Source organism: Rhinoderma darwinii, chromosome 1, assembly GCF_050947455.1.
Source record: "Rhinoderma darwinii isolate aRhiDar2 chromosome 1, aRhiDar2.hap1, whole genome shotgun sequence".
Classification (NCBI taxonomy): Eukaryota; Metazoa; Chordata; class Amphibia; order Anura; family Rhinodermatidae; genus Rhinoderma; species Rhinoderma darwinii.
Window position 1 is genome coordinate 634,669,425 of NC_134687.1, and position 26,214 is coordinate 634,695,638.

General features: G+C 41.7%; 3 protein-coding genes across 6 annotated transcripts in view; 1 reads left to right on the forward strand and 2 right to left on the reverse strand.

Moving 5' to 3' along the window:
• LOC142654474 (uncharacterized) overlaps positions 1 to 26,214 on the forward strand; it is a 1,458,099-nt gene that overhangs the window by 852,055 nt on the left and 579,830 nt on the right.
• LOC142654947 (uncharacterized) overlaps positions 6,629 to 26,214 on the reverse strand; it is a 78,333-nt gene continuing 58,747 nt past the window's right edge. For all 4 annotated transcript variants that reach the window (XM_075828973.1, XM_075829101.1, XM_075828964.1 and 1 more), the window contains one exon: positions 6,629 to 11,075. In XM_075828973.1, the coding sequence (XP_075685088.1) occupies positions 8,317 to 11,075 (2,759 nt within the window). In that variant the 3' untranslated portion in view covers positions 6,629 to 8,316. The remainder of the gene's footprint in view (positions 11,076 to 26,214) is intronic.
• LOC142662571 (uncharacterized) lies at positions 18,409 to 26,207 on the reverse strand. The gene is made up of 6 exons (XM_075840786.1): positions 26,183 to 26,207; positions 24,352 to 24,416; positions 22,593 to 22,633; positions 22,253 to 22,405; positions 21,321 to 22,176; positions 18,409 to 18,435 (listed from the first exon to the last, which is right to left on the reverse strand). The coding sequence occupies exons 1-6, from the start codon at positions 26,205 to 26,207 to the stop codon at positions 18,409 to 18,411; spliced, it is 1,167 nt and encodes a 388-aa protein (XP_075696901.1).

A 26,214-nucleotide genomic window follows, 5' to 3' on the forward strand; every position in this document is an offset into this window, starting at 1 on the left:
ATTGATGTGGTTGTGGAACCATTTCTCCAAAGTTTCCCAGAAGTGGATTTTAACCTGACAATACCAAGCCACACGTTGCTCATGGTTCTGTAAGCAGCCTGTGTGGCCTAAACGTGCTACCATGGCCTGCAGAGTCTCCGAACTTGTCTCCCATTGAGAACATCTGGGATGTCATTGGTCGGCAATTGCTTGGAAAGGGTATATAAAAAAAGAGAAGGGGCGCTCCTCTGGGGTGATGTATTTTGTCCTTGAAATATCTTTTTACAGTGAAATGATTTTCCACTCACCTGGTTCAGTTGTGCAGGATCATCAGCACAACTTGACTTAATTGCTCGTCTGGTAAACTTTCCGGTACACTGTGCTAGCCTCGGGAGCGGACCCACGGTGGATACGTCCAAGCCTGGAGTTTCCTCGACGTAGTCTTTTGAATAGTTTTTCGAGATATAGAAAAAAGCTCATTGTTTCGGGCGCTTCCGTGTAGCAAGATTTTCGTTCACTACAGACCCGTTTTTTGATTAAAAAATATATTTTATTTTCACTTGACATAAGTGACAACTTGTAAAACATAAAGGATAAAAGAATAAAATGTGTGTGGGCTGCAACGCGTTTCAACGCCGGACCGGCGTCTTCGTCAGGCAGGTAAAAAAGATATGCTGTAGATGTGTATATATATATATATATATATATATATATATATATATATAGACATGTTTGTGGTAATGCTAATTGTACTAATTAGGGTGGAGCTTCAAAGAAAAAAACGCAAAAAAACAAAGGCGCGTCAGGGTTCAAAGGTATAAGGTGGAGACATGCGTTATATAAACAATTTAAAAAGTTAATATAAAGGAAAAAAAAGGCACATAGGTGATCATCGAAATATATAGTTTCTTGAAAAAGGCTACTTCCCATGTCCATATTGAACTGTTTTTTGTATCTCCCTAGCAGGGGTATTTTAACTCCGTTTTGCTGTCTTCCTATGAAAGGTCCCGTCAGTGTTTTCATTAACACCTTCCTTTTGGAATATCGTATTGTTTCTCTGTGCTGAGGGTCACTGTTTGGCTTCTATCTATATTTTATAAAAAAAAATTTGTTTCTCTTTGGTCAGAATATTCTAATTTCGTTTTGGTGTCTTAAATTTGAACAGTCTAGTTAGTGATTTTGCTTTGATCATCCTTTGGGAGTATCATGTTTCTTCTTTGTCTTGGTGTTTTCATTAACACCTTCCTTTTGGAGTATCATATTGCTACTCTGTACTAGGGGACACTGTTTGGCTTCCATATATATTTTATCAAATTTTTCGTTTCTCTCTAGTCAGGGTATTATGATTTCGTTATGGTGTCTTAGTTTGAACAGTCTAATTAATGTTTTTACTTTAAACATCCTTTTGGAGTATCATGTTTCTTCTTTGCCTCAGTGAACACCGCTTTACTTGTGTCTATGTTTTACTGGTTTTTCGTTTCTCTCTAATGGTGATATTATAATTTCGTTCTGGAGTCCTATTTTGAAAAAAATCCTATTTATATTTATTTTTTATCTTTTTTTCTTTTGTCAACTTCCTTTTGGAGTATCTTGAAACATACCCGGACAGAAGCACAGACGATGGTGATGTTATAATTTCATGAGTGTTCTGTTTTTTTGGGAATGTGTGTATTGTTGTTAGTTCAAAGAGCTATACTGAGTCTATTTTTTCATTTAGTCCGTTTGGGCTCAGTGATTCAAATTTAAAGATCCAAAACGATTCTCTTTTATTCAATGTTTGGATTCTATTGTGTGTATTTGTATCTATTTGTTCTATGGGTGAAATTTTGATATTTTTAAAGTTTGATTGATGATGCTGTAGTAGACGTCTTGATAAACTATGTTTAAGAAAACCCTTTTTAGCATTAAAACGGTGTGGAGTGTCTGAGTCGTTCTCCCTATGTACTGCAGCCCACAATCACATTCTATCATATAGATCACGTAATTCGAATCACAGTTCAAGTGTGAATGGATTTGAAATTTCTCATTAGTTATATTTGACATAATTTCCTTCTTTCCAGCACTGATGCTCTGGCAGCATAAACAGTTTTTTTTTGGCACATTTGAAAATCCCTATAGGTTTTTCAAGAAAGTCAGTGTTAGAATTATGAGTTTTTGCTCTTAGTCTACTTGGTGCTATGATATTTTTTATTGTTCTTCCTCTACGGAAGGTGATCACTGTTTTTTTTGGGATGATTTTATTTAGGATTGGGTCGCTCTGTAGTATCCCCCAGTGTTTGTTTAAAGAGTTTCTGATCATTTTGTGATCATAATTATATGTGGTTAGGAAATTGCTAGAATATTTTTTGTGTACAATGTCTGTATTGGAGTATAGTGTATTTTCTTCCTTTAGTGTTTTTTTTCTTTTACTTCAAGGCAAGCGTTTTGTGTAGTAGCCAGGTGTCTTTGGTAGGCATGTTTAATTAGTTTCTGGGGGTAGCCTTTTTCTTCAAATCTTTCTTTCAGAATCTTTGATTGATCTATGTATACTTTTGCTGATAAACAGTTTTTCCTGATCCTCCTGTATTGACTGTGAGGAATGTTAATGGTCCATTTTTTATAATGAGCACTCTTGAAATTTAAAAAGCTGTTTTTATCTACATTTTTAAAATGAGTTTTGATGACAAATTTATTGTACATGTGGCCAATTGTTAGATCTAAAAAAACGATTTCTTGTTTCGATGTACTGGGGGTGAATTGTATTCCCCATTCATTGATGTTTAAATAATTTATGAAATTAGCAGCTTCCTCTGGGGTGCCAGCCCATATAAAGAACAGGTAGCAAAGTGTGGAAGACCACCTATCACACAATATTATAGACAGATCACATTGGTGTGCACCACTCAGTATAGCTGTATGTATGAGGGAAGGGAAAGGGAGAAAGTATATGATCTGAAATAATATTTAACTTTTATTAATATGCATTAAAATAGAGATAAATTGTAAAAATCCTTGGTGTAAGAGGTATGTGCGAGTGATCCCCAAACTCGCATACCTAGGCTATATAAATTGGGATATAATGAATTTAATTGTGTCAAAAGTGTTCATACGAAGAACAAATAAAGTGCTGAGCTTGCAAAACAGTTGTAAATTATAGAGTGGTGGTAGCGCAGGATTAAACAATAATAGCCTGCTGCACCACTAATTGGCTGCACTGCAATGTAGTGTGAACAGGAGCCTGCAAGCAGCGCCTTATAGCTATGTATCTAATGCGCTGGAGCAAGTGCACAAATTACAGCCCGAGACTGCACTGCTATGGAGTGTTGGAAACCATAATAATAATGTTATGGTGTAACAGACTGTTTGAAGAGCAACGTTTTATTATAAACAAACAGTGGTTACAATGTGAAGTAGCGGTATCATGTATTTGGATTGCACGGGTTGGATACATAAGAGCCACTCGTGCCTGCAGTCTCCTGCAGAGCATGACATGCTGTGAGTCAGAGTGAGTATCCCAACGCACCTCCGTGCATGTCAGCCGCAGTGTGTGTGAATGATCAGCATACAGCTGTACTCTCACGCCGCTGTCCCTGTGTATCAGGGCGGCAGCGTGGAGATTAGCTGTGGTTCCCTGAATGTGCCCGCGCCCAGTTGTCAGCTGAGACGCGGCACAGATTCTATACCAAAGTACAGGTCCACTGTGAGTGGACCTGAATTAAAGCATGTAGCCCTGTTCCCGTATTAAAACGGAGTGGGCAGCATAGAGGGAGCCGCGCAGCAAATAGACCGGCGGTCAGACAGGAGCGGCGGCTGGGAAAATAACACACCAGCCGCTCGTGTTACGACAGCTAGGTGTGCCGCGCTAGCAGCACAGTCGCGCTGTAGGCTATCAGCTGTCAGCCAGATATTGTGGAGAGCGATAGCAAAAAATCAATCGATTAGCTTGAGGAGGCAACCCAAGCCATGTGTTACACCAAGGACAGTTAAAAGAAATGAGCACCCGACGCGCGTTTCGCCAGCATTCTGGCTTCTTCTAGGGGTCATATAAAGAACAGGTCATCGATATATCTTCGATAATATACTATGTTTTTTGTGTATAGACCATTGTTTTCTATATGTTGTTGTTCGAAATGTCGAATTTTCCTTTATATTAACTTTTTTAATTGTTTATATAACGCATGCCTAAACCTTATACCTTTGAACCCTGACCCGCCTTTGTTTTTTGGCTGTTTTTTCTTCGAAGCTCCACCCTAATTAGTGCAATTAGCATTACCACAAACATGTCTATATATATATATATATACACATCTACAGCATATCTTTTTTACCCGCCTGACGAAGACGCCGGTCCGGCGTTGAAACGCGTTGCAGCCCACACACATTTTATTCTTTTATCCTTTATGTTTTACAAGTTGTCACTTACGTCAAGTGAAAATAAAATATATTTTTTTTATCAAAAAACGGGTCTGGAGTGAACGAAAATCTTGCTACACGGAAGCGGCCGAAACAAGAAGCTTTTTTCTATATCTCGAAAAACTATTGGTCGGCAATTGCAAAGGGAACTGCCAGAAGCCAAACTTGATGATTTGCGTGCCCAAGTGCATTCAGCGTGGCATAACATTCCTCAGACAACCATGTAAGTGAGTGGCGCACATACTCGATACTGAATAAATCAAGATGCTTGGAATATTTTGCTTCCATTTTTTTTATCACTTGCATGTTATTAACATGTTATCAATCCTGTACTTTCCACAATTCCAAAAACTTTTCCTTCTTGTGTTGCAATTTCAATGTTGAGGAGTGTATGCACAAATGGATGTTGATATGTATACTATTATTACTTTATCAGTATTCTACATTAATATTATTTGATTGGGGTCATGTACAATATGTTCAAATATTTAGCCTAATATCCCTCTTGTCCTAGGGTCCTTTATTTTTTTGCCCTTTTTTATTTTCTTTTTATATATTAGGCATATTTATGCTGTCTGTATGTATACGTTTTGACAGGGAAGAGAAGCGATTACTGGGAATGAAAAAAATACACTAAATAGACACTTTATTAATGACCTCCAATCTAGTAGCACTTAGAACCTCCTTTAGAAAAGCAGTAATTCATCGTGGCATATATTCCACTAGGTGTTGAAACTGTTCTACGGGAATATTCGTCCATACGGACTGGATAACTTCACACAGTTGCTGCTAAAGTGTCCTTCTCCCATAGGGTAAACAGCGGCCATGAAAGGATGAACCTGATCGGCCACAATGCTTAGGCAAGTCCTACTGTTCAACCGTCCATCCACATGTATCAGAGGACACAGGGTATGCCAGAAAAACCTTTCCCACACCATTACTCTACTTCTGTTAGCCTGATCTGTTGCCAGCTGACTGGAAGGGTTCATCGATTCCCAAATGATTACCCTCCCATCAGTATGGTGCCACAGAAATCTGGATTCATCTGACAGGTTATGTTTTTCCAATTCTCATTGATCCAATTTTTATGCTCTTTTGCCCACTTGGGTCTTGCGTTCTGTTCAGCTTAGACAGCAATGGCATTCAGACTGGTCATCCATGCTGAGGAATGACAAGTAGTGCATTTGGGTACATTAGTTGGAGTACCAGAATTTTTTTCAGCTGCAATTTGCTTGACTGTGCACAGCCTGTTCGTCAGAACGATTCTTGACATTCTCTTCTGCCCTCTTCCTTTGACAGGTTGTTGACGTCCACAGAATCCCCTTCTGCTGGATGTTTTTCCTCGACCACATTCTCCACCATTCTCGGTATAATCTCGACACCCTTGCACGAAAAAAACCCTACAAGGTTGGAAATTTTTTAAAATACTAGTCCCATCTAGTATTTGCATTTATAACGTTCGAATTCGCTCAGATCGTTTGATTTTCCCATTCTAATGTGGATTCATACGGAAACATCTAAGAATACTTGCTTACTTGATTTTTTGCTGTGGGATCATATATTAAATTTGCATACAGGGAAACTGACTAGAGGACATAAAGGCTTACAGACTCACAATCTTCTCTGGCAATGCTGTGCACTGGAGCGCGCCTGAACAGCCTAAGACCCGCCCCCAATTTCTGTTCAAAGGTACACAAAGCCTGAGCGCTGACTAATCTGTTCTTCGCAAGAAAGATTTGTTAGTGTGAACCATGCCTCAAGGCAAAACAACTTTTAAAATACGTGTTATAGAGAGGCATGAAAAGGATACAAAAGCATTGCTAAAGATATGGGTGTACATCAATCCATGGTTAGACAAATTGGCTACAAATAATGAAAATTTAGGACTATTGCTGCTAGCCCTAGAAGTGGGCGTCCTCCGAAAGTTCAAAGGGCAATCCTTTGACCTGACCTTAACCATGTCGAGATGCTGTGGCATGACCTGAAGAGGGCTGTGCATGCAAGGCATCCCAGAAATATTCATGAACTGAAACATATTTGCAGGGCGCAGTGGTCCAAAATTCCTCTTCAACGTTGCGAAAATCTAATTTACAGCTACAAGAAACATTTAGTGGAGGTGATTGCTACTAATGGGGAACCAACGGTTTATAAAACTAACAAGTACACTTACTTTTTCTCCCCACACTAAAAGACAAACACTACAACTGTTTGTACTATTATATTAGTTTGTTAGTGAAGTCACAATTATAGACAAACACAATCTATCAGGTCACATTTTATTAGTAATCAACGCAGAAATCCAGGTTATGCCAAATGGTTCACTTACATTTTATTGCAACTGTTGTATGACAGCACATTGAGACCCGCCCAACCGCTTTCTGACGGATTTCACATAAGAAACAGCAGTGAACAGAAAGTCAACCACTTGATACAGCTCGAAAAGGGGGCATTTAAAAAAAATAGTTTGATTCCTAGGCACCTTCAGACATCTCATGGATGGACCCTATGAACTGAAACGACCATGTACATAGGTCAATAAAAATTATCTAATTAAAATGGTAACACTGTTTTTTAATGTGTAAACTAGAACATCAAAGTAATTTTAGATTAAATCAAAATGACATGTTTATGGTGCCTGTAGTGTCTAGGGCTCTGATCACAGTCTAAAAGAAATAGGACCTGGTGTAAGCTTTTTTTTTTTTTTTTTAACATCTGTGGTCATACGGATCAATATTTTATTTTCATTTTAACAGTATATAAAGATAATGGAATTAAAACAACAAAAGTGAAAAGAAAATAAAAAAAATAAAAAAAGACAAATTGTAATTGCAATATTTTGTTTAAAAAATAAATAAATGCACAGATCTACCATTTCCTTTTGTGGTTTAAATACCTGACACTTCCCCTTTGGCAAAAACAACCTCATTCACACTTGTGTAGTTTGGTAAGTATTTTGCATCAGTATTTGTAAGACAGAACTAGAAGGTCCAAAACATGGAAGACATGCAAATCTTTCCATTATACTTTTTTTTCTGTTTATGTTCCACGGAACACCCAGTTTTAGGAAAAAGGTGTGGGTCTTGTGGATATGCCATAAATATCTGTGGTAACAACTTCATTTAAAGCAATAGAGTGGATTATACTCAGTAGGAGTTGGTGGTCTACAGTGTCAAACGATACAGAGATCCAGAGGAATCAGTAGAAAGTAGTTAGTTAGATTTAACCATCAAGAAATAATTTCAGACTTTGGTAAGGACAACTTCTGTACAGTGCGAAAACAAGATTGTAAGGAGTCCAAAAGAAAGTAAGCAGAGAAATAGCTGATTGGGCAAAAGTAGGACCTCCAGGCTGAACCGGCTCCATAAACTCCAATCTCAGTTTAACCAATTAGATGCCACAATCTGTAGCGACCATGTCATCTAAGCCTTTAGATGAGAAAACCCACTCTGTCTGCCCATCGCCGCGTCCGTAAAAGTCTGAACTATTAGAACATTCTTTATCCCCCAGTGTACACCTTAATAAATGTCAGAATTGCTGTTTTTTGGTCACCTCACCTCCAAAAAACATAGAATAAAAAGTGATTGAAACGTTGCATGTACCCCAAATTGGTGCCAATAAAAACAACAGCTGGCCCCGCAAAATAAAAGCCCTCACACAGCTATGTCAACAGAAAAATAAATGATTAATTTTTAAGGGATTAAAAAGAGGGAAAGATACTAGGAGAGGGGCTAAAAATGTTAGCAAGGTGGGCATGGACTGCTGGGAAAATAGGCTGGACAAGGTGCAAGAGAATAGAGTCGCTAATGCAGGTAGTAGGTCGAGAAGGAGAGGAGCCAAGATTTCACTTGTTATTAGGTCAAATGCTGAAAGCGAAGTAAAGGAAGTGTGGAAGGGAAGGGGTGTTGTTGCTACTTGGAGATGAATTAATGTCCAACATTCTAAACATTAATATGGCTTCTCTTCTGTGTGACTTCTCACGTGTTTAATAAGACTTGTTTTTTGTATAAAACTTTTCCCACATTTTGAACATGAATATGGCTTCTCTCCTGTGTGACGTCTCATGTGTATAACAAGACTTGATTTATTTTTTAAGCATTTCCCACATTCTGAACATGGATAGGGTTTCTCTCCTGTGTGACTTCTCTGATGTTTAACAAGACCTGTTTTATCTGTAAAGCATTTCCCACATTCAGAACATGGATATGGTTTCTCTCCTGTGTGACTTCTCTGATGTTTAACAAGACCTGTTTTATCTGTATAGCATTTCCCACATTCAGAACATGCATACGGCTTCTCTCCTGTGTGACTTCGCTTCTCTCCTGTGTGACTTCTCACATGTCTAACAAGACTTGATTTATCTTTAAAACATTTCCCACATTCAGAACATAAATACGGCTTCTCCCCGGTGTGACTTCTTTCATGTATAGCAAAACTCAATTTATCTTTAAAATATTTCCCACATTCTGAACATGAAAATGGATTACCTCCTGTGTGAGTTTTCTGATGTCTAACAATACTCGATTTATCTCTAAAACATTTGCCACATTCTGAACATGAATATGGTTTCTCTCCTGTGTGACTTCTCCCATGTTTAACAAGATTCGATTTAATTGTAAAACATTTCCCACATTCTGAACATGAATATGGTTTCTCCCCTGTGTGAATTCTCTCATGTATAAGAAGATGCGATTTATTTGTAAAACATTTCCCACATTCTGAACATGAATATAGTTTCTCCCCAGTGTGAATTCTCTCATGTATAAGAAGATGCGATTTATCTTTAAAACATTTCCCACATTTCAAACATAAATATGGTTTCAATCCTGTGTGAATTCTATGATGTTTGACAAGGCCTGATTTATATATAAACCATTTCCCACATTTTGAACATGAATATGGCTTCTCTCCTGTGTGACTTTTCTCGTGTATAACAAGACTTGTTCTATCTTTAAAGCACTTCCCACATTCTGAACATGGATATGGTTTCTCTCCTGTGTGAATTCTCTGATGCTTAACAAGACCTGTTTTATCTGTAAAGCATTTGCCACATTCAGAACATGAATACGGCTTCTCTCCTGTGTGAATTCTCACATGTCTAACAAGACTTGGTTTATCTTTAAAACATTTCTCACATTCTGGACATGAATACGGTTTCTTTTCTGTGTGACTTCTTTCATGTTTAACAAGATTTGATTTATCCGTAAAACATTTCCCACATTCTGAACATGAATACGGCTTCTCTCCTGTGTGAATTCTCTCATGTATAACCAGATTTGACTTCTCTCTAAAACATTTCCCACATTCTGAACATGTATATGGTTTCTCTCCGGTGTGAATTCTCTGATGTGTAATAAGATTTGATTTTGTAACAAAACATTTCCCACATTCTGAACATAAATACGGCTTCTCCCCGGTGCGACTTCTTTCATGTATATCAAAACTCGATTTATCTTTAAAATATCTCCCACATTCTGAACATGAATATGGTTTCTCTCCTGTGTGAATTCTCTGATGTATAATAAGGCTTGATTTATCAGTAAAACATTTCCCACATTCTAAACATGAATATGGTTTCTCTCCTGTGTGACTTCTCTCATGTTTAACAAGATCCGATTTATTTGTAAAACATTTCCCACATTCTGAACATGAATATGGTTTCGCCCCTGTGTGAATTCTCTCATGTATAAGAAGATGCGATTTATCTTTAAAACATTTCCCACATTTAAAACATAAATATGGTTTCAATCTTGTGTGAATTCTATGATGTTTGACAAGGCCTGATTTATATATAAACCATTTCCCACATTTTGAACATGAATATGGCTTCTCTCCTGTGTGACTTTTCTCGTGTATAACAAGACTTGTTCTATCTTTAAAGCACTTCCCACATTCTGAACATGGATATGGTTTCTCTCCTGTGTGAATTCTCTGATGTTTAACAAGACCTGTTTTATCTGTAAAACATTTCCCACATTCAGAACATGAATACGGCTTCTCTCCTGTGTGAATTCTCACATGTCTAACAAGACTTGGTTTATCTTTAAAACATTTCTCACATTCTGGACATGAATACGGTTTCTTTTCTGTGTGACTTCTTTCATGTTTAACAAGATTTGATTTATCCGTAAAACATTTCCCACATTCTGAACATGAATACGGCTTCTCTCCTGTGTGAATTCTCTCATGTATAACCAGATTTGACTTTTCTCTAAAACATTTCCCACATTCTGAACATGTATATGGTTTCTCTCCGGTGTGAATTCTCTGATGTATAATAAGGCTTGATTTATCAGTAAAACATTTCCCACATTCTGAACATGAATATGGTTTCTCCCCTGTGTGAATTCTCTCATGTGTAAGAAGAAGCGATTTATATTTAAAACATTTCCCACATTCTGAACATGAATATAGCTTTTCCCCTGTGTGAGTTACTCGGCACGTAAAATGACCTGCGCTTTTTGTGAACGGTTTACCACATTGAAAACTTTTACCTCCTTTCTGAGCTGTAGTAACAATCTGTGATTGGTCAGGAGAAGGTTCCTCATGATTAGGGGAATTATATGATAGATCTGTACTGTGAAGTCCTTGATGTACGGTAAAGGTAGTGAGGTTTTCTCCTGAAGACTGCTGCATGACAGCTTCATCTTTGACCTTATACTTTAGAAATGACATGAAGTTTTCCTCACAGTTCTTACAGGAATTTTCTGTTAGGATTAAAAATGGATTTCATAATTTTATTTTTCAAACCATAAAGCAAACACTATAGCATTCCTATCGGGCTGGAAACACACATGCAGTTTCCGGTGCATTTTTTTTTTAGATGTGGATGCAGCAGGATAAGCCATTCTGATTGAATCCATCGATGGCTTTGGTTAAAAAAAACTGCAAGGAAAAGTGCCACAAATATTGCGATTCCTGCCTCATGAAGCCCAGTAGAATACTTTAAAACATAATCAAGCACAGATTTGATCTACATCCAGTCACCACTTTTATAACAAAACTTGACTTAATAAAACTCAAAAATATTAAAAGCATAAACTTATCTGGGCAATGGAGCCTGTCCTCTGCCAACACATTTGGCCCTTCACTACCAATTGGGAATCACTTTAACACAACAACTTAAAGGAACAGTGTCACAAAAAAATTTTTTTTTACATCAGTTTGATTTTAGTGCTTTATTAAAAACTTTTGTATTTATTTGTGTGTTTGTGTTTTACTTTTTTTTACTTTTTCTTCCCTATGGGGGCTGCCATTTTCTTCTCCATTTCTGTATGTGTCGATTAACGACACATACAGACATGGAGTACAGCAGCTACAGTCCCATAGTGAATGCGAACGGGGCCCGTTCCATCCACTATGGTGTACGCCGTCTGTGTGGGAACGGCGCATGCGCCGCTCCCACACAGTCCAAGTTGAAATGTGCGCCGTCCGGCGCCATTTTCCTGTAGACCCGAAGTCGCGGCCGGACAGTAAGATTACTACTTCCGGTCGCGGCTTCCGGACTTGTGCACTTGGAGCGGCGGTAGCAGACAGAGCGGACGGACCGGAGTGAGCGGCGGCGACTGGAGTAGGTAAGTGATTTCTGTGTATGTTCGTGTTTTAGTGTGTGTTTACTAGTGTATGTTAACCTACTACACTGTGTGTTCGCTCAAAAAATGGCTACGCACAGTGTAGGAGGTTTGACCGTTCAATCCCCTCGTTTCTCCCGGCACTAGCCAGGATAAAGGAGGGGGGGGGGGGATTCTGAGAGCTCACTAGAGCGAGTGAGTTTTCCCAAATTTTGCAGCATAAAGCAATGTGGTTGCTTTACCACATGCAATGCTGCAATTTTGGGAATTGCGCCATCTAGTGACCAGCACTGGGAAATATTATAAATTAGAATCTAATTTATAATATTTCCTGACTCGTGAAAAAAATAAAAAAAATTAGAACAATGTTAAATCACCTATACACTAATTGTTTAACTGCGTCAGAGCTCCATTCAGGCGTTTCATCAGAGCTTTCCGTCAGGGGAACCCATGAACAGGAAGAACCATGACAGAAAGCTTTGACGGAAAGCCTGAACGTAGCCCTGACGCAGATGTGAATGAAGCCCAATCATGGCCACAGTCTACATTTAATAAGATATTGTGTCATTAGCTAAAAAAAAACATCTTAGGCTGAATTCACGGACAGGACAATGAGGTCTGTATATCCTAATGTCTGAACAGTCACCAGATCTCAATTTTATAGAACACCTTTCAGGATGTAGTGGAATAAACAGTGAGAGGTTATCAATCAGAATCTGTAATAAAGGTTTTCAGCACCTTGTTGTATCCAGTCCACTAGGAATTCAGGCTGTACTAAAGGGAAAGAGGGTCCTATCAAGAACTGAAAAGTTGGACCTAATGAAGTGACCTCTGAGTGCAGGTGATCATCACTGAAATGTCTTTGTATGTACAACAATTAAATGTAAAATAGATGCTTCCTAATAATTATGGATCTGGAAGATTGTTTTTTTACTTTTTAAGTGTAATCCATACAAACAAAAAAAAGAATATCTATAAATCCACTTTAAAAGCTTCTCAACCCCTTTCCGACATCTGCCACAATTGCATGGCGGAAGTCGGATGGGGAAGTGTGAATCGGGCTCAGGAGCCCTCTCTATATACAGTGGGCGTCAGCTGTATAAAACAGCTGACACCCTGCTCTAACAGCCGGGATCGAGATAACTATTATTCTGGCCACTTAAGGAAGCAGTTCGGCAATTTTGTTTTTGCACATATCATGCTAACTCACCAGCAATATTCTAGCAGTGTTATTTGTTTCTTCCCACCTCAGTTGCATCCATACATTTAGAACCCTGTAATTATGGGCAGCTGTGTCATGTGATCTCAGTCTAACTACCAAAATAGACCATGCTCTCATGTGTCGATGGAGGGTCACTCTTCCCTGTGAGACTGACTTCCTATGACCTACAGGGTTACATCACCACCAATCAAATCCCTCCTGGCATCTCTGAGACCCCTCCCCACCCTCCTTGTTCCCCTGTACGTCACCCCATGAATATAGTGCTGCTGAAGAGATTATTTATTTCCTATCTAAGACCTTATGAACACGACTGTAATGGTTTTTACTGTCCGCAAACACGGATCCGTAGTCACCCGCAAGTTATCCGCATATACAGCACGGTGTCCGCAATAGGGTCCATAGTGGAATCCGAATTTATGGATCCGCAAAAAAAAAAAAAAAAAGAGGAAGGCTGCAAATGATGAAGCCAACATACCATTTTCTTTTAACATAGTGTTTTTCTTTTGTAAAAGTGGTCAAGAAAAAAAACAACAAAACAATTTATCTATATTTGGTATCGCCATAATGTTGACCCGCAGAATAAAAAGTTAACATTTCTTTTGTAACGCAATGTGAACGCCTTAAAATCAAAACCCAAAAACCAATGGATACTTTCTTCCTCCTTGACAATTGTGGCGTGCACAGACATCCCTCAGAGGCACTTCTGGCACGTGTCTTATGCTTTATAGTGATCCGGCATTTCTAGTACTTGCCGGTCTTGAAAATAGGGCCAGATGTCTGCCTCTTCCTTCAGACCAGGCCTACTGGAATACATGCAGCCCACGGGACTAGTGCACGCTAGGAACACTCTCCAGTGATCTTCAGATGCCATTCAGGTAAGAAAAGCTTGCCTGGAACCAATCACCGGGAAAGGGATGCTACAATCGGCAGTAGGGAGAAAAAGGAGAGTGACTCCATGCACTCAGTGGTTCCTGGTGGAGTCTTTTGCCGGAAATGTAAGCTCCATACACATGGGAAATACCACTGTTGAAGCTAAGGGGCCTGCAAGTTTTGCAATTCCAAAGAAACCCCATATGCCTCAATGTGTCCTATGGACAAGAAACAGAAACTGAGGTAAATGGGAGTGTTACCCATTTTAAAGCAATTTCTGGTTTCCTGTCCGGAAGGAGGCGGTCTCTCCCAAGTGCTGTAAAAGCCATAAAGGAATTTTTTTCAGTACATTATATGGTAAATTAAATGGTGCCATTAAAAAAAGTTCCTCGATTCTTGTCTCCAGCCTCATATTAAATATAGAACTATAATGAGGATCTTATATTGACCTGATATATTGACAGTGATGAAAGGGGCTCCTCACAGAGTGGAATCCATGGCAGGTGAGGGGTGTGGGGTGCTAGCTACATGGGCACTGTGCAGGATGCTAGCTACATGGGCATTGTGCAGGGGGCTAGCTACAGTGGGCACTGTGGTGCTAGCCTTAGCCTATAGCCTTAGGTTTTCTTCACACACAAAAAACAATACATTTAATGTGTTTTTTACATTCACATGTCCCAAAGTGGGAAAATGCCAGCAAAAACACCAACACCCAGAGCATGCTGCATTTGGATGCAGTCACACGCGGTAGATTTTGTTGCAAAAACTTTCTGCAACTAAAAAACAGGTTCCATTCATCTGAATGAAACTTGCAGAAATTAATGCACCTGCTGGAGAAACAATCACATTCAGATTTTCAGTCTGCAACAAAATCTGCTACGTGTGACCACACCCTTTTGAAAAAAATGGCATTAAAATAAAAATATTTCATCACGGAGTCCCTCGGGGAAAAAAAATAGAAATAGACTGCATTAAACATGTCCTATCATTTTTCTGCTGTAGAGTCTGTGCAGCTCCTGTAGATAACTGGCTGTGCCGCTGCTCCTAACTGAAAACAGTCAGTCATCTTTTCTTGACGGGCTAATGTAATCTACTCTCCCCCTTCCTTCTTTCAGTGTTAGGCTGGGTTCACAGAGCTTTTTTGTAGGTGGAAATTCCGCCTGTAAAATTAGTTCCGTTTTTTCCTGAGCGTTTTTTTTACAGGGGACGCGGATTTTGACACGGTTTTGAGACGCGGTTTTTTTAAGACATCACTCAGGAAGGCTGAACTTCCCAAGAGGGCTAAAACTCCACACAGTCTTCTCCTAGGCGCCATTTTATACACAGTACTGCTATAGAAAGGAGAAACTGCTACTTTGGACCAAAATGCTGAACAGCGCAGCAGTGTGGCCTTACCACAGCCACGAATAAAGGTGAGGCGTGATGTGCGCCTCCTCATGAAGGTGGTGATCAACGTTGTGCGTCGGCAAGTTTTGACCAACACTTTTTCTACCCTCTATTAGCAAAATTTAGACTAAGCATTCATTCCTGTTCAACACTTTATTTTTCACAGGAGGAAGAACAACGGAGAGAACGGCACCATTGTTATTGGGTACACCCCATTAATGAACTGCAGCCACAGAGGGGAGACATTGGACATCTGTAAGCAGAAATACGATGGTGAGTTTTTCTATTTATTGTAGTTGCAACGGTACAAAAATGTGAACAGGGAGAACTATGATCCTGTCCATTTAACCACTAGATGGCATGATTTATAGCATCCACGGCATCCAGGCCGTTAGCAGGGTTGTGACTAGCACTGTAGCAACCATATCAGCTGCTACGGGGCACACGGCATGAGGGTGCCAGTGCCGTCCTCCAGCACAGGCCCCCCATGCCCGGAGACGCCGCTAGCATCGGATATGGCCACACTACATTGAATAGTATCTGCGTCCTTGGACGCAGATACTATTGAAAAGTATGGTATAGCAGGGAGGAATCTCCCTGCTCTGCCATAGGCTAGAGGCCATGTTTGTAATGCATTCTTTATCATGCGCAGAGACAGAATCCCTGCGCCGGCCAGCGTGATGCCATCAATGCATCACGCCGGTCTATGCCAGGTTCCCGTTGTCGTTGATGTTGTGGATCAGCTTCGTTCATCGCCTAGGTGAGTATAATGTTTTTTATTTTTTATTTGGGTGGTGTGGCTGTATGGCGCTATCTACAGTGGGTCTGTATGGCGCTATTTACAAGGGGTAGGTTGGGTTCACTATCCACAAGTGGGTTGTGACACGGTCTACAGGGGGGGGGGCTGTTATGGCTGTCTGATAGTCGTGAATGGAAAAACTTAATTGAAACTTAAAAATGCTTAATCCATTGTGATTTTTTTCTTTACAGCTATCCTGAGAAGTTTTTAGATTTCATTCGATCGCCTATGAGCGCATTTGCTCGACTGGATGGGACCCTGCAGTGCCATCTGATGCGGCAGGACACCACCATGAGTAGGGCCATCTCTCCAACGGATAGGCTGCTTTTCACATTGCGGTGAGTTTTTAAAAAACAAACAAAACAAAAACATTTGCTTCTTGACCATCGATTAAATTTGTATGATATTAGTGGGTATGGTGAAGATAGGCTTGTATATACGTGATTGCTCCTTGTACTAATTTTATTCTCTTTCTCGCTCTCTTTTTCAGATTTTTGGCAACTGGGGAGAGTTACGCATCTCTGCACCTCCAATTCCGGGTTGGTAAATCTAACATCTCCGAAATTGTGAGGAGTACATGCCACGTGATCTGGCAGCACTTACAGCCCATTTACCAAACTGCATAGGTGCCGTCGACAGTAAGCACATACGTGTGCAGCAGCCACCGCACTCAGGATCACATTACTCCAAATTACAAGAAGTACTTTTCTGTGGCCCTGATGGCGGTGGCTGATGCGTCGTATAAGTTTGTTGCTATTGAAGTTGGCGCCTATGGCAGTACTGGGGACTCCCTGGCGCTACTGACATCGACATTCGGACAGCGAATGCTGGTAGATCAGGTGACTCTGCCCCCCCCTAAGACCTCTTCCGGGTACCACGCATCCATTCCCTTTAGTCATGGTAGGGGGATGAGGCTTTTCCGCTGATGAACAACCTGCTGCGCCCAAACCCACGAATGGGACTGGATGCCCGGAAGAGAGTCTTCAACATGAGGCTGAGCTGGGCACGACGCTTCGTGGAGTGCACCTTCGGGATCATGAGTAGTAAGTGGAGGGTCTTCACCTGTGCAATGCAGTTGGATCCAGACACAGTTGACATGGTCATTAAAGATGCCTGTGTGCTCCACAACTATGCTCGGGACTATGACAGTTTGGACATGGCCGTGGAGCAACAGGAAGCTTTTAGCGACCTACCTGGCAATTGTTTTTTTGGCCGTGCATCCAACCGTGCTGTACAGGTGAGAGATGCCGTTGCGGACTACTTTATGAGACCCGAAGGTGCCGTACCCCGGCAATTTGAAAGTCTCACCGAAGAGCAGCCTGTCCAGGACGGATGGTTCTCCTCATGGGTCCCATCCAACCTCTCATCAGACAGCCTGCTAGCAACTTTCATCTGCTGGCTTTGTCTCATGTCGATTGTTATTTTGCCTTTAATTTAAAGGCCTTGTATACTTTAATACAATTTTATTTCTGTTGCAATAAATGTGGTGTTCTTTTTTTCCTTTACGTTTGAAAGAAGGCCTTGTCCACACGTAACGGAATTTGATCAGCAATTGTAGCAGAATTTCCTCTGCTCAAAGAACGCTCAACTTCAATACACTTTCCACAGCAGGAATTGACGTGCTGCGGGCCAAAATCTAGACACTGCAGGTCAAGCTCTGCTTTGAATTTTTGTGCAGTGTGGATGAGATTTGTTAAATCTCATCCACTTTGTTGCTACTGTATTCAGCTGCGCAGTTTCCATCCACAATTCTGGCCGGAAAATACGCAGCAATTACGCTACGTGTGGACAAACTATGAAGTGCTTGTAACCGATCCTGTGGCTATGTGTGAGTTTCATGTGGTTGGATAATCCATATTTAAGTGTAGCTAAACATTTAACAAGCTTCTGACATGTCAGTGACATCGGTGAAGGTTTGATTAGTGGGGGTCCGAGCACTCAGCCGCTTCGTGTGTGTTTGGCTTTTTACGTAAATCAATGTATCGGAGGACAGGCTCAATAAACAGTCTATGAGCCCGTACTCCAATACATTGGATTTCCAGAAAAAGCCAAACACAGGAAGCGGATGAGTGCTCACAGGAGTACTTCAAATTCTTTGTCTAAGCGATTGGAGGGGTTCTCCGTGCTCGGACCCCACCAATCAAAACTTTACACATGACACTACCACATGTCAGAAGCTTATAAAAGTGGAGCTAAACTTTTACGTTTAAATTTGTAATCTGAAATGTTATGAACAAATAGTCACAGCTGTTCACTACAGATTACAAATTAAACTAGGGATAAGGCCTTGATAAAACAGGTCAATTAATGCAGCCATATAAGGTATGGTGTCATGGTCAACCCAATTCTTTTATGTCTGACCAGGACATATACCTCATACTTTGTTCACATCTGAGCAGACACAAACTGACACCGTCGGAAAATAGAGGTTTCCGTCTCCATCCATTGATTTCAATCGTGACGGAGCCGGTGCCTGTGGTTTACATTTGACTCTTTTCTGCACTGGATCAGTCGTTTGGGCGGAAGCAAAAGCGTAGTTAACTACGCTATTGCTTCCGGCCAAACGACACGTTCGGTGCACAAAAGAGTCAAACGTAAACCACGGGCAACGGCTCCGTCACCATTGAAATCAATGGTGATGGATACGGAAACCTCTGTTTTACGACGGTGTCAGTTTGTGTCTACTTAGGGTCCCGTTCTGACGGAAACCTCCCAGAGAACGGGACCCCAACGCAGATGTGAACGAACCCTAAATAGAGTGGATTAACCCTAATGAGATATGTATCCCTTAAAAGTGTTTTCCCATGAGGGACATTTATGACCTATCGGCTAGATATGTCATGAATGGCAGATAGATGCGGGTCTCGCCTCTGGGACCCGCATCTATCTCCAGAACGGAGCCCTTAACCCCTTAGTGACCAGCCCATTTTAGGCCCTAATGACCAAGCTATTTTATTCGTTTTGCTATAGTCGCATTCAAAGAGCTATAACTTTTTTATTTTTTCGTCTACATAGCTGTATGAGGACTTGTTTTTTGCGGGATTAGTTGTACTTTTTAATAGCACCATTTTTGGGTACATATAATTTTTTTATTAACTTTTTTTGGGGGGGGGGGGATTATAAAAAAAACCTGAAATTCCACCATTGTTCTATGTGTTTTTAAATTGACGCCGTTCACTGTGCGGCGTAAATAACATGTTACCTTTATTCTATGGGTCGGTACGATTACGGCGATACCACATTTGTAGAGTTTTTTTTATGTTTTACGACTTTTGCACAATAAAAACACTTTTGAACTAAAATTATTTGTTTTTGCATCGTTGCTTTCCAAGAGCCGTAACTTTTTTATTTTTCCATCAATATAGTGATTTTTTCGACTGTTTTTTTTGCGGGACGAAACGTAATTTTGATTGGTACTGTTTTGGGGTGCATGGGACTTATTGATTCATTTTTATTATGACTTTTCTGGGGGGCAATGGAAAAAAATTGCAATTTCGCCATCGTTTTTTGCAGTTTTTTTTTACGGTGTTCGCCTTGCGGTTTAAATTACATATTAACTTTATTAATGGAGGCATTACGGTCGCGGCGATACCATATATGAGTACTTTTATTTTATTTTTACACTTTACTAAATAAAACCACTTTTTATGGAAAAAAATTGATTTATTTTTTACTGTACTTTTTATTAATAATCTTTATTTCACATTGGTGACTTTCACTGAAGTGATAAATGAGTAAAATGTATAATTTTTATTTCATAGCTATCTAAAAAACAGGGGTACAATCACCACTGTGAAAAGCCCAACCGTGTATTTAAAAACATATTAAACAGAATACTCCCAGTCCTAGTTCGTTTGCGAACCCTTTGTGACTGGGTATGTAAACAGAGATATCAAAATATGGAATCAGCGTATAACATTGGTAAAGCAGTGGTTTGGACCCTCGTTCACACAGGAGCCTGCGTCAACCGCACCAGATTCTCCCAATGTACAGATGCACAACAATGCCACTGCCCCCTACGCAAAATTCCCTCACTTCACCCGACCCTACGCGTTTCTATACTTATCATCAGGGGTCTGTCAGTCTGGCCAGGATGCCAGCGATATATCTTCAGCAGCAGGTATTCTACTGCACAACACGGAAGCATGCACGCATAGATATCAGCGGCAATTGGTGACTTATTTTAATAGTCCCACTAGGGGACTTTACTGTGCGATCTTCCGATCGCTGCTATAATGCTCTGGTATACTTCGTATACCAGAGCATTATTGCCTGTCAGTGTAAATCTGACAGGCAATCTGTTAGGACGTGCCTCCGGCGCGTGTTAACAGGCATATGTCGACGGCAGACCTGGGGGCTTTTATCAATTGCGATTGCATTCGCGGGCCGCCGATGGGTGACAGAGGGAGCTCACTCCCTCTGTAAACAAAGTTAAATGCCGCGGTCGCTATTGACGGCGGCATTTAACGGGTTAAACGGCCGCGATCGAAGTTTACAGACAGCTGAGCCCCGGCTCCAGCCTGCACGGGGAACCGTGCAGGACTTAGGCTAGGCAAACGTGAAAAGGCGTCAGCCTAGCCTAAGGCCCCTTAGTGACCGACGTAAAAAGGCGTATTGGTGGTCACTAAGGGGTTAAATACCGTTCAGCCGCTGAATGAGGTATTTTCAAAACTTTCAAAAGGTTTTCTGGTCGTGCGTTATGTAAACAGCGTAACTCGCTGAGCTACGCAGTTTCCTTAACTCCAATAGTAGTGAATGGCAGTTGGAGAAGCAGCATAGCATGCGAGTTACCTTTGATGAGACTTACGTAAACAGCGTAGCTCAGGGAGTTACGTTGCTTACGTAACTCACGACCATATAACCTTTTTCATGTACGAAAATTAACCTCATTCAGCAGCAACACAGAGCGGCTGAACGGGGTTTAGCGGGTCCCGTTGTGGAGACAGATAGATGCGGGTCCCAGCTCTGGGACGCCACCTTACATTTATGACATATCCCGTGGATGTATCATAAATGTCTCTCGTGTGAAAACCCCAACAAAATTAACACACAAAAGAAATAGACACACACAATGTACTGAAGAAATTAAAATATAATTTATTACAAAACCCAAAAAAAAAAAAACAGCAATCAACGGATCCCTTATTACCCACCCACCATAATTTACCCCTATTTCACATATGTCAGCAAACCAAAAACATGTCCACCACCTCCAACAGCTAAACTTTAAATTGTAGTAACGAGGGTGGGTGGAGGGGTTTGAGCAAGTAGGCTGTGGCCCACTGCTGGTAGGGTGGTATGGGTAAAAGGAATGGAAAAATTGGCCACCAGCAGTGGGCAGGGGAGGAGCGGGGTAAGGGGCAGGAGCGGTAAGGGGTTGGCTCTGGGTTGTGGTGGAGACTGCGCCAGAAAGTTGGGCCTGATGGAGCTGTACAGCCTGCCGGAAATGGATGAGAAGTACACTCAGTTCCGGGAGGGCGGGGGCGTTAGGGAAGTCTGCCGCCACGGTGTGACAAAAGGCAATAAAGTGGTCTTGCCTTTCCGTTGGCATCTGGCGGCACGAAGATGCCAACGCGTACCCAAAAAAAATAAATAAATCAAACTTGTCGTCGCCGTCCACCCTCTGGATAAGGGACATGGACTCAGTCTGCACAACCAATTGCCTGTTCCTTACCCGTCGGGTCCTTCTACGCCCCCGCCTGGAAGAGTTGCAGGTATGGGGGGCAGGATCACTGACCTGGGTGGCCACAGGGGGGGCATCAAGATGAGAGACCGGCAAGGGTGAGGAGACAGGTGTCTCCTCCCCCAGTGGCATGTCTGTGGCCACCAAGTCTCCCGCCAGTTGCTCTTCCCCCTCTGCTTCATGCTGGGTCGATGTTGAAGGAGTGGGTTCCCTCTCCATCTGCTGCTGTTCATCTTGGGTGGCAGGGGCCTCTGGCTCTTGAAAATTGCCTTCAGTTCTGTGAAAAATAAAAAAAACATTATGTACCTAGGAAAATTGTTTTGGAAAATTAAAACATAGGCATCAATACTTACGGCCGTTGTCCCCTGCTAGGCAAGATGAACAGCAGGTCATCATGATGAGGGACCTTTGGTCTTTTCACTGGAGAGCCCCCACTCCTCTTGGCCTTCCGCACCACCTTCATGAAGCGGTCCCGCACACTCCTCCACCTTTTTTCACATATTCCCCTGCAAAGACAAAATTGAAGTTCGTTTTTAAAATACTTTAAAAAAAAAAAAAAAAAGTGCAATTTTAAAAAGCAAAGACATACTCACCGTTACGCCTTTTTTGAGCAGGTGAGAGACTAGTCCAGGCCGGGTACAGTGCCTTACATATGTCAAGCCATGCATCTTCACGTGATTATGGTCACTGTACCCGGCTGCGCCTTTGTCCCATAGGCAGGGATGTGACTTGAGCTGTAATAGAATACAATTGAAACGTCAGTTTATTAACTAAATTAACATTGTCCTGCACACACAAGTTATCATCTGCCACTGCGTATGTTCAGATGAAAGGTATTTCATAGTGGAAAATCTGCAGCGTACAGTAGAAGCAAAGTGGATGAGATTTAAAATCTCATCCACATGCTGCATAAAATCCACTAATAACGTATGTTCACACAGGACGCATACGCTGCCGATAAGGGACAGATTAGGTGACGAAAACCTACAGCTAGGTTTCCAAAACCATACAGTTAAATGGTGAGGAAAACTGCAGCGTAAGGCTCTGTTCCCCTCTGCGTTCGGGCCTCGTTCTGACGTTCCGTCTGAGATTTCCGTCAGAACGGGACCGTCTCCATCACCATTGATTTCAATGGTGACGGAGCCAGTGCCCCTGGTTTCCGTTTGTCTCTTTTGTGCACCGGATCAGTCATTTGCCAAAAGCAATAGCGTAGTCGACTACACTATTGCTTCCGGCAAAATGACTGAGACAAACCGAAACCAGGGGCAATGGCTCTGTCACCATTGAAATCAATGGTGATGCAGATGGCAACCTCTGGTTTCCGTCGGTGTCAGTTTGTGTCTGCTTGGGGTCCCGTTCGGACGGAAACCTCAGACTGAACGTCAGAACGGGGCCCCAATGCAGATGTGAACAGAGCCTAACTTTCAGTTTGCCTTTCCGTCGAGGGTATATGGAAACCTCTGTTGGGACCCCTCAACGGAAGGACAACGCTAGTGTTAACACAGTGTATCTACCCTGTCCGTACAGGTAAGGGCCTGTTCACATCTGCGTTGGCTTTCCGTTGAGGGGTTCCGTTGGAGGTTTCAGTCTTGTGAACCCCTCTACGGAAACTAAAATGGAAACCTTATTTTCCGTTTGCATCACCATGGATATCAATGGTGACGGAAACATTGCTAATGGATTTAGTTTGTCAGCGTTCCGGAACCCCTCAACGGAAAGCCAACGCTGATGTGAACAGGTCCTAATTTTGAAGAATGACATTTCTGCTGGCATTCCCTGGGGTGGCCAAGGCATATATGCTGTGTACATTATACTAGCCCTGTGTGAACATGGGCTAAACAAATTCTCAAACAAATGTAAAAGCAAACCTAGAAAAAAAGCATACATTAGGCTTCGTTCACATCTCACTCTGGGCTCCGTTCATGAATGGACCACCCATGAACCGAGTCCAAACTGAAACAAACGTAAGCTAGAGGTTTGTGTTTGCATCACCATTGATTTCAATGTTGGCGGATCGTGTGAAAATGGTTTTCGTTTGTCTCCGTTGTGCAGGAGACTGCGCTATTGATTCAGTCTAAAAAACGTAAGCCTGCCAGAACGATGACAATCGTAAGGCATTAGCGATGTTTCCGTCACCATTGATATCAATGGTGATGCAAACGGAAGCTGTGGTTTCCGTTTGACTTTCCGTTGTGGAACCTCCGACGGGACCCCTGAACAGAAATCCAACGCTGATGCGAACAGGCGGAACACTTGCACAACAGAGACAAACGAAAAACATTATCAATGGACCCATCATCATTGAAATCAACGGTGATGCAAACGTAACCTATAGTTTACATTTGCCTTTCCGTTGAGGGGTCACACCAACTGAAGGCACTAACTGAACCCCTCAACGGAAACACAGCGCTAATGTGAACAGGCCCACATGAAAAAATCATTGAATACTCACTTCGTGAATCAGTTTTCCAACATTTAAGTGCATGCGATGGTACGCCTCTTCTGACATTTCTGTTCCTGAAATGTAAATTACAAAAAAAAAGTAGTCAAATGAACTGCGGCAAAGAAAAAAAAACATTTGAAAAAACAAAAACAAAAAAAAAGCCATTAGCACATCTGTCTACATGTATGGCAGATGTGAGCAGTAATGTACTTACTTTTTTAACATTTTGATGGAGGTCTGGAGAAAATTGCAGCTCTTTTCGTCATGGGAGTTCTTCCTCGTTTTCGGCAACTGGAAAATGGCTGCCTCCAGCTAGGATCAGAAATGCCAGCCCCTTTTTTGTGCTGCGCTTGCTGTACTTTGCAGGGGGAAAATACCGCGAGCGTTATGTGACAAAATCACGCGTCAAATAACGCCTCGCCAGCTCGAGATGCTGTTTTTACGTCTCCCATTGAGTCCAATGGGTTTTTGGAGGCGGAAACTGCCTCATGATAGGTCATGTCGCTCCGCCTGAAATAATTGGGAGGAATTTTCGGCCGTTTTTTGCCGCGTTTTCAGACACTGTTTCCACGTCAAAAAAACTTGTAAAAAAACTCAGTGTCTACTCAGCCTTAGAGACACACAGGTAGGGGCGGGGGGGTGGAGGTTGTACACTGCAGATCAGAGAGAGTAGAGGAGGGGGAAAATCACATAGGCTGCCAGTATCAGAGAGTGTAAATACATTCCTCAACAATGAAATTGCAAGTACAAGGACAAGCCGTAAGGTTTTGCAAATCGAGGAAGTAGAAGATCTGCAAATTATCAAATTTTGAGGCGTGTGTGGGGGGGGGGGGGCAGCTTGAAAGCAAAGATTTTTAGCCTCATGAAACCTCAAAAATCAAGTGGTGTAGGATGATTGTGCGATGCCTCCTGTTCGATGACGTGCCAGTTATCGCCACTTGTCGCAAACGGAGAGGGACTAAATTCTTGAACTGAGAGAACTTGGTTTATCACTCCGGCAGATCGCTACATGCCTAGGCCGAGGGGTCAGCACTGTTCAACGTTGCGAGTCCCGGAGGTTGTGAGAACAACGAACGGGACTGACGGCAAGAGGTGTGCGGAGGTGAATCTCTGCCCAGACGGACCATCTGATTGAAAGAATGGCTCGTAGTGATCCATTCTGTACTGCAAGTGAAATTGGACACATCCCAAGCCTAGTTTCGACACAAACCATCAGAAGGTGTTTTGCATGACATTGGGCTACCAGCCAGACACCCAGCTACAGGTGTTCCATTGACTACACGTCACCACTCAAAGGCTATCATGGTGCACAGCAATAGAGGCTGGAGTGGAGGTCTATCCTCTTCAGGGATCAGTCCCGCTTTTGTCTCGGACACAATGATAGCCGGAAATTGGTCTGGAGACCACGTGGGCAACGCCATGAAGAGGCCTTCACAAAAGAAAGTCACACAGTTCGTACTCCCGGGATTATGAGGTGGGGAGGCATTATGTACAGTAGCGGAACCCCTCTAGTCTTCATTATAAATAAACAGCTCGGCGTTACATTCATTTGGTTGTAGAACCAGTGGTACTGCCATTTCTCCATAGTGTCCCAGAAGCCGTTTTTTAATAGGACAACGCCAGGCCCCATGTTGCTCATTCCACTGTGCAAAGTGAACTGCCAGCAGCCAATCTTGATGATTTGCATGCCCAAATTCATTCAACGTGACATAATATTCCTCAGACAACCATTAATAATAATTTATAGCATACCAAGGCGTGCAAGTGCGTGTATTTCCTGCGTGTGGTGCTCATACTCTATATTTAAATAGCACTAAGGAGGAACCTCCCCTTAACAAACCTCGGAATTCACTTTCTGAATTCATAATTACT